The 9265-nt window shown below is 42.4% G+C and overlaps 1 protein-coding gene across 5 annotated transcripts in view; it reads right to left on the reverse strand.

Annotated features, from left to right (window-relative positions):
• Positions 1–359: 359 nt before the first annotated feature.
• Positions 360–9265, reverse strand: part of Gcc2 (GRIP and coiled-coil domain containing 2) — a 54026-nt gene continuing 45120 nt past the window's right edge. For 2 of the 5 annotated variants that reach the window (XM_031346737.1, XM_031346736.1), the window contains exons 22-24: positions 7573–7774; positions 4493–4655; positions 362–1854 (exon numbers count right to left, since the gene is read on the reverse strand). In XM_031346737.1, coding sequence (XP_031202597.1) covers positions 1851–1854; positions 4493–4655; positions 7573–7774 — 369 coding nt within the window. In that variant the 3' untranslated portion in view covers positions 362–1850. Of the gene's footprint in view, positions 1855–4492; positions 4656–7572; positions 7775–9265 lie in introns of all 5 variants that reach the window. The other 3 variants (XM_031346740.1, XM_031346739.1, XM_031346741.1) reach the window with 2 other exon arrangements.

Raw genomic sequence — 9265 nt, forward strand, 5'->3', positions numbered from 1 at the left:
CTGAGAGGAATTTTTCCACAGTGGCCTTCTGAGTAGCTCAGTCCATAACACATTTGCAGTCCCAACAGGTCCCAGCCATGGAGGTACAGTAGGAAAGGAATTTGCAACTTCACTTTACAACATAATTTAAAACCCCAAAGAGACAAGTGTTTAACAAAAGACCAGTAGTTGCCGGACAGCGGTGGCCCACGCCTTTAATCCCACTTGGGATTAAATCTGTACTTGGGAGGCAGGGATTTCTGAGTTCGAGGCCAGCCTGGTCTACAGAGTGAGTTCCAGGACAGCCAGGGCTACACAGAGAAACCTTGACTCAAAAAACCAAAAACTAAATCAAAACAGAAGAACAGTAGTCATAAAAATATAATATATAGTTAAGTGCATTTAATAGAAATCAGTCATTACAGTTCCTTATTGCTGGTCACAAAAAGCATATATGTCTTTTGTAATCAAAGTAATTTTTACCATGCAAAAGGCATTTTTATTATATTCATATGAACAGATTAGATTTGAAAACAAGTTTATACAGACTTCAAAAGGCATGTTAGGCCCAAAGAAAACATGGAGTTCATTTAACTACTACTAAAATGACATGGGATCCCACTGGGCATAGTCACATTCACAGCTTGTGAAGGTGGAGAACCTCACCTTCTAGAGTCAGCTCTGAGAGGGATGTGTTTGAACAGCACATTTACTTGCTAGGTCTGTCTAACACAGGAGGAGCGAACACTGAGAGATGGACAACTTTAAGAGAACAAACTTGACATATCAGCAGCAAATTTCAGCCAAACCAGGTTGGAAACCAATATTCATAGTGACTCAAGTAGTTTCTGAAAATTGGAGAATAAACCGTAAGCTTAATACTCCAGACAGCACTATGTGGCTATTTATTAACAAATTACACATTAAAATATAATCCCCAAATTCGATTTAAGAGCACAATTTTAATCTAGTCAATACAGTATTTCCAGAGACATGAGGACAGAGACACTCCTCCAGCTAGGCTTATTTAGCAGTAGTGAGCTTGAGTTCTCTGGGGTCATGCTTAGGAAGTAAGTCTACCTGAACAATACTGGAAGCACCAGGTTCATATGTGGATTTAACGCTGAGTAAGACAGTCACAGTTTCGAGACACGGAATTCTCAAAAGCGACTCATGGCTTACAAACAGTGGCAGCATACTAAGCCTGGAGACACCATGGAACACATCAGCTGAGGTGGGGCCCACCTGCTCAGTCAGCCTCGCATCACCAGGACTAGGGCCAAGTGTGAAAATAAGAAATGGGAGAGGGGGTTTATTTTAAAGCAACTGACTGAATTGCAATTTAACTTATCCTCATAATTAACCATAGCATATTTACTTCATAATCCTTTAATAAACATGGCAACCTTACCAATAAAGCATTTCCTCAATCTTGAAACATTATTAAAAGATTAAGTTCCCCAGTTGGTATGGTACCAAAATTTAGTTTACTATCAAAATTCACAGTACTACGTAGAAATGAGTGTCTCCCGGGGCTCCCGAGTGCAGGAATGAACTGCTGCCCCTGTGGACGGAGATCACAGAGACTGTGAGGCTGCGTGCTAAGTTAGAGGGCAATGGACAGTTGGTACCATTGCTTCAAGCTGCTGTCCTTTAGTATAGGATGAGAGTCTAAATACACGGACCATACATATATACAGTCATCAGGGGATGTGAGCAGATATGCACACTTCCTGATCAAATAATGATATCCATTTTTTTCCAAAGGAATTTCTGTTGAGTCACCAAAGAATCTTCCATCAATTTACCGCAGTCCAGACCAGCTATGCAGATAGGATGCCCATCCAGAGGAACGAGGAGCGCTTTCTTCCTCACCTTTGCAAAATTAAAAGTAGAAATTATTAAATCTTATCAATGTGAAAACTAAATATGGAATTACTACATAGCATAAGTAAATATTGTCTATTTCATTGATTACAGGCACTATAAAAGACACAGTAATTCTTCTTCTTCTTCTTTCTTTTTTTTTTTTTTGAGACAGGGTTTCTCTGTATAGCCCTGGCTGTCCTGGAACTCACTCTGTAGACCAGGCTGGCCTCGAACTCAGAAATCCGCCTTCCTCTGCTTCCCAACTGCTGGGATTAAAGGCATGCACCACCGCCCAGCCATTAATTATTATTCTAAATTTCTTTGGAACATGGTATTGGACAAAGCTCAGTGTGCCAGGTACATGAACAATACCACTATTGATTTCGTATGCTCCTTTTTTATTAACTTTTGTGAACAGAGGTAGACTTTTTTTTCCTTTTTTTCCTTGAAATCTTTGGGGTTTGAGTCTCTAATCAGTCTTAGAAAAATCTATTTACTATTTCTGTCCTATTCTTTCTCTTCTTCTCCTTTTAGAACTTTTATCATTATTTTACGTGTCTGAGAATTTCATTTCCATATATGCCTGTGCAACACCTGTAGAGGTCAGAAGAGGGCATTGGTGCCCCTGTTACTATAGTTACAACTGGGTACGAGCTTCCTTGTGATTGCTGGGATTGAACTCAGGTCCTCTGGAGAACAGCCAGTGCTCTTAGCCACTGAGTCATCTCTCCAGTCTCTAGAACTTTATTGTTATCAAATGATGCCATTTATGTGTGTTTATGCCAAAATAAGTACAATTTCAGACTACCTCAGGTACCACTGAGGAGACACAATCTCCCTTTTCCATTCTCCTCTCTGTATGTTGTTCCTCTTGAATTTCCCTTTCTAACCTTGAAGATGTGTCACAAGCCCATGGGACTTTTCCTAGATGCTTACTAGGTATTATCTTTCTTTAAGATAAGAGGGGTCTAAGAAACTTTCTCAAGTCATTTGAAAACATTTTTTCCCCATAAGAAAGTCTACTTTATAAAAATCAACAAACAGCAGCTGTCCTCCTCCCAGACACAGGGTCTCTGTGTCTTAAGACTGATCAACTGAGGGTGACCTTGAACTCCTGAACCTCTTCTTCTACCTCCCAAATCAAGGCTGTGATTAGAGGTGTGTACCACATATTTAGGCATCAATGGGGATGGTACCCAGGGCCTCTTTGCATGCTAAGCAAACACTGTACAGAGCTACGTCTCCAGCCCTTCTCTTAAAACTCTGAGGCAAAACAGAGGGAAAGGCTTCCACATGGAAGGACAGGACATCAACTAAACATCCGCCCAGTGCTTTCTTTCCTGGTTCTTTAACTATTTCTTGATGCTCTATACGATTCCTTCTTACTGGTGTACTGCCAACTGTATCTGTGTCTATCATTAATCCATCATGGTTTTTAATTTTGTGGGTTTTCATCGCCTATGTCAGTGAGAAAAGTACAAATAATTTTAAAATAAGTTCAGTGGGTAAAAGAGCTTGCCTTACAAGCCCGATGACCTGAGTTCAATTCCTGGAACATACTATAGAGGGCGAGAACTGGCTTCCAAAAGCTGTCCTTGCAGTTTACATGCATTGTGTAGCTTGTATATACCTGTATATGCATGCATGCAAGCCCACACAGTAACTATGGTTTGAACATGAACTGTTGTCCACAGGCTCCTGTGTTTGAGCCCTTGGTCTCTAGCTGGTGGCTCTGTTTGGAACCTTTAAGGGGCCTTGCTGGAGGAAGAATATTCTGGTGGGGCTTTGAGGATTTACAGCCGGGTCCCAATACTTGCTCTGGCCTCCTGCCCCAGCTTCCATGTCTTCCCTGCTATGACTGGCTGTCCCCCTCTGGAGCGATAAGCTAGAGAGACCGTGCTTCTTCCTTAGGCTGCTTTGCTTGTGGTACTTTATCACAGCAGCTGACAGATTCGGTGCAGAAAAGTACTAATACAGCACTTTTAAAAAGTGAAATGAGCCGGGCGGTGGTGGCGCACGCCTTTAGTCCCAGCACTTGGGAGGCAGAGGCAGGCGGATTTCTGAGTTCGAGGCCAGCCTGGTCTACAGAGTGAGTTCCAGGACAGCCAGGGCTACACAGAGAAACCCTGTCTCAAAAAACCAAAAAAAAAAAAAAAGTGAAATGAAAACATAAACTTTGAAGTTTAAGAACTGGTGTTTTCCTGTTCATTCACAGCTTTTAGAAACACATGCCTTAGAGTTCTAGGTTCTGAGAACTCCCATGTATGTTCTTGTGAAATTATTTAAACTCTTAAAACCTCTGAGATTAGTGTTTTTTAAATTTGTTGCTCAATGTAGAGGACACAAGCTCACAGACCTGCTCTAGAGAAAGCAGAAATGTTAAGCAGATAGCTTGTCTCCTCAGTGGAAGGATGAGCATAAATGTTGTTAATGACCTGGTGACCTTTATTTTGAGCTTTATCAGTCAATAGAACCCATCTTTAGGGGAGATGTCACATGTACTTTGTCACTTGATGACCTCTACTCTATCTCCTAGACCCTTAAGCTATAGAATCCATCTTCATGGTAGAGGTCATACGTACTTTGCAAAAGAGTTTTGCTATGGTCACATTGTAAGCTTTATTGTGCATATGGCAATTTTTACCAGGGAATGTTTTTCCACAGCTGTAACGTACTGAAATCCATCTCCAGTTGCCTGGTGTGGACTCCAGAGTGTGAAGCAGCACCAGCTGAGTCATACTGAACTGACTTTCTTTCTTGCCTCTTGCAGTTCCTTTCTCTGCCAGCAGTGGAGCTTGCAGGGACCCCTTGTACAGATCAAGAAATTCTAAACTTAAAAATGGGAGATACTAAGTGTTTGTAGTATTTTATATTAAGTATACGGGATAAATGATTGAGAATATATTTTTACTAAAAGCTGCATTTGAGTAGAAGAAAACACATTTCATTCCTTAAGTGTTGATAAATTTTTTAATGAAACATGGTAGTGCAGGCCTTTAATCTTAGCACCTGGGAAGCAGAGGCAGGCAGATCTTTAAGTCTGAGGCCAGTCTGGTATAAAAAATGAATTCCAAAGCCAGGCAGTAATGGAGCATGCTTTTAATCCCAGCACTTAGGAGGCAGAGACAAGTGGATTTGTGAGTTCAAGGCCAGCCTGGTCTACAGAGAGTTCCAGGACAGCCAGGGCTACACAGAGAAACCCTGTCTTGAAAAAAAAAAAACCCAAAAAGTGATTTCCAGGATAGCCAGGGCTACAGAGAAACTCTGTCTCACATAAAACAAAACAAAACAAAACACAAAAACAAATCCCAAAAATGTTATAATGAAAATGTAGGTTTAATTTGAGAGAATAAATTAAAACAATACATAAAAGCAACTAAGGAAAATTATTTATTAAAATATATGGCTAGCAACACAGCTTAGTAGATAAAGGTGCCTGCTGCCAACCCTATGATCTGAGATGGATACCAGGAATTCACATAGTAGAAAGACAGAACCCAGGATCCGAAACTGTACTTGGACCTCTACATGTGTGCCATGGCAAGGATGCACAGAACATATACCACAGATATATACAACAGATAAACAATACACAAATACATGGTCTATTCTCATACTGACATTTTTTGTTGTTGTTTGAGATAGGGTCTGGTTATATAGCCCAATATTCACTCTGTAGCCCGGGATAAACACTTAACCTCTTGGTATCCTCTTGCCTCAGCCTTTAGAATGGTGGGGTTAAATGTATATACTACCATGCCTGGCTTCATTTGGTTATTGTTAACAGTGGCTATGGTGATCTGTACTTCAGTAGACAGAAATAAGAGTACTGTAAGTACTGAGAGCATTCTCCATTAGGAAGATAGGTTGCAGCTGGGCGGTGGTGACGCACGCCTTTAATCCCAGCACTTGGGAGGCAGAGGCAGGCGGATTTCTGAGTTCGAGGCTAGCCTAGTCTACAGAGTGAGTTCCAGGACAGCCAGAGCTACACAGAGAAACCCTGTCTCGAAAAAACAACAACAAAAAATAAGGGCTGGAGAGATGGCTCAGCGGTTAAGAGCACTGACTGCTCTTCCAGAAGTCCTGAGTTCAATTCCCAGCAACCACATGGTGGCTCACAACCATCTCTTGGGATCTGATGCCCTCTTCTGGTGTGTCTGAAGACATCTACAATGTACTCATATAAATAAAATAAATAAATCTAAAAGAAAAAAAAAAAAAGGAAGGCAGGTTGCATGAACTACCAGTACTCATCATGAAGTAAATAAAACTGCCAAACATTCAGCCTGAATCCTCTTGGTCCTCTAGCTAAGAGCTCCTCAGGTGCAGCCCCAGGCCACAAGCATCAGGTTGCTAAGAATGTAAAATCTTGGGTGAGGTCCAGCAGGTTGTCTTTCTAAGAATACCAAGTGCCTTAAATTCAAGGACCATTCTAAATTTATTAGTTTATTTAGGATGTATAGGGGATAGAGGAACATCAAGATGAGGACATTAGTCACAAGTTGGCATCTATACATTCGGGCCTAGTATTGCAATGCCATAGTAAGTACTCAGTACACTCGTGAGGTGCTCTTGGTGCTCACCTGGATGTAATCAAAAAATTGTATTTGAATAAGTGTATTTGAAAAAGAGTAATGCTCCTATAAATACCAAATTCAAAATGCTGGACTGCTATGGAAAAATGATGAGTTTCTTCAATTCATAAATGGTGTATTAAGTTAAATACATGACTTATTGTAACTCACAAATCCAAACAATTAGACCCTCACAACTCTTCACTCAACTAAAGCTGGAAAAGTGCAACAAAACAAAGCTTGAAGGAGGCTGCCAACTAACGCAGAGTGGAAACTGCTTTGCGATACCACCACCATGGTGTGGTAGGAGGAGACTACAAGCCGCTACTTTTACATCTGCTAGAAAAACTGGCCATGAGCTGAAAACCAGAGACTGACAACAGCTACGAGGGACACCGCTGTATTTTCTTTGTATGCTTGAGAATGAAAACATTCTAGACCAACTCAAAAGTAAAATCGTGATTCTTAAATCTGCATTTTCAAGTCAGGTCTATCAACCATAGCATTCATTTCAAAGGAGCCTACAGAAACACTGTTAACCTCGCTGATGTGAACATTACAGTCACCATGGGACAGCACCAGGAGAGTGGACTACTAGCCAGAGACAAGAACTGGGTCACATGACCGTTGTTCCTCTACTGTCAAGGAGTGGGAGTAGAGTAAGGGGGGGCGTGGGAGGAGGAAACCATGTGAACACACATTAAAAACAAGACACGGCCCACTCAACTCCAGGATACAGACGTACTCTTCAGAGCTGGGTCATACTGTAGCTTCCTGTGTACTGAACTCATTGATGTACTTATTGCAACTGACTCGAATGTTAAAGAGCCAGGTTTACAACCCTAGTTATATGTATGACAAAAGTAATCCAAGTGAATAAAATTTAAACAGAAAAAGGCTACATGTACACATCAATTCCTGTGCAAGAGCAATGGTCACACCCAGGATCACACACCAGTGAATGACTCCCATCACGCACCGGTGAATAGTGACTCCCATCACACACCGGTGAGTGACTCCCATCACGCACCGGTGAGTGACTCCCATCACGCACCGGTGAGTGACTCCCATCACGCACCGGTGAGTGACTCCCATCACGCACCGGTGAGTGACTCCCACCACGCACCGGTGAGTGACTCCCATCACGTACCTTGAGCAACTGTGGCAAGCTTTCCCTTTTCCTCAGGGCTGAGCTGAAGCATGGTGTCTATCACAGGAAGAAGCCGCTCTCTTTCACTACCGGGCTTCAGGAAAATGAACCGCAGCAAGACATTCTTCAAGTACTCCAGGTTAGCCACAGACTTCTCGCGCTCTTGGTTTCTTTCCAGTCTTCTTACTTCGCTCTTGAGAAGCTGGTGTTAGAGGTTACTTATCAGAGAGTGTGGGGACACAAACTGAAAACACACATTCCCATCTTCTCCCCGGGCAATCCCCGCCTCATGAAAACAAAACCGGAGTGGAGACAACAGTGAGAGCTAGTAACTAACTCAGGGAGAGTAAACGGAGGAGCAGGCGAAGCAGTCCGCCAGCTGTCCTAACACTGCCCAGGAGCAGCAGAGCGGAAGCAGCCAGTGGAAGCATCCGGCATCTCTGTATGAGATGTCCCTGCCCGAGCACAGGCCTCACAGAGATGCTGGACACTGGGGAGTGACAGCCAGAGCCACAAGCTGGGGCAAGTGCACTTCCTCCTCCTACTCTAGGGACATGTGCTCTGGGAGCAGGTGGGGAGGGGACATCAGCCTCCACTGACCCCTGCCCTTACCCCGTGTGCAGAGGCAGGCTATCACGATGTCCAGAGCAAATGATACTTTATTAAACCAAGCTCAGCTCAGGAACACTAAGGAGTGCGAGACATTATAAAACACTACCAGAAAAAAAATGGAGAGAGAGAATTTGAAAAGTAGTACTAAATTAAAAACCAAAAATCAAAAACACTGCCCCCCCCAAAATCCAACCAAAACCTAAAAACTCTGTTAATTTTTAAGTGTGTGTGTGTTGGGAGTAGAAGGGGGTATGTCCCTGAGTGCAAGTACTCACGTAGGCCAGAGGCATAAGATCCTGGAAGCAGAGCTACTGGGTGCTGGGAATTGAAACTGCAAGACCAGTCCATATGTTAAGCACTGGGCCATCTTTCCAGCCCCGTTCCTGCCCATCTTTGAGGATAATTTGAATGTTTTAAGTAAAACTGTTATTTTTATGGTATAGAAAAGTTGGCCTACTCTCCTAAGATCCAGGATCACTTAAAAATGTGACAGCGGTCTAAGAAATACCACAAGTGTAATACATTTAATTATATGATCTACAGAAGTGAAACCAGTCAGTGATGCTCAACATGATGGTGCTTGACAAAGTGGAAACCTATAGAGATGTATATTAAAGTATTTGGATGTCACCATAAATATAATTCAGTATAAAAACCAACCTGACAAGGACAGCTGGCAGCTCTACAGAGAGGTAGGGCACAAACAGAGAGGTGGAAGCAGAAGCACGTGTTTGGTGCTATAAGTTTTGGTTTTGCCCAACCATTGCTACACGCTGCCTCTGCCACCTCCCCAATAGTCATTCATCTATTTATTTTTTGAGACTATGTCTCATTATGTAGCTGCAGCTGACCTGGAATTCTGAAATTTGTTATGTAGACCAGGCTGGCCTTAAAAATCAGGTATCTGGGCTGGTGAGATGGCTCAGCGGGTAAGAGCACTGTTTGTTCTTCAGAAGGTTGTGAGTTCAAATCCCAGTAACCACATGGTGGCTCATAACCACTTATAAAGAAATCTGATGCCCTCTTCTGGTGTGTCTGAAGATAGCTACAGTGTACTCATTTATAATAATAATAATAAATC

The sequence above is a fragment of the Mastomys coucha genome, unplaced genomic scaffold, assembly GCF_008632895.1.
Source record: "Mastomys coucha isolate ucsf_1 unplaced genomic scaffold, UCSF_Mcou_1 pScaffold3, whole genome shotgun sequence".
NCBI classification, from domain to species: domain Eukaryota; kingdom Metazoa; phylum Chordata; class Mammalia; order Rodentia; family Muridae; genus Mastomys; species Mastomys coucha.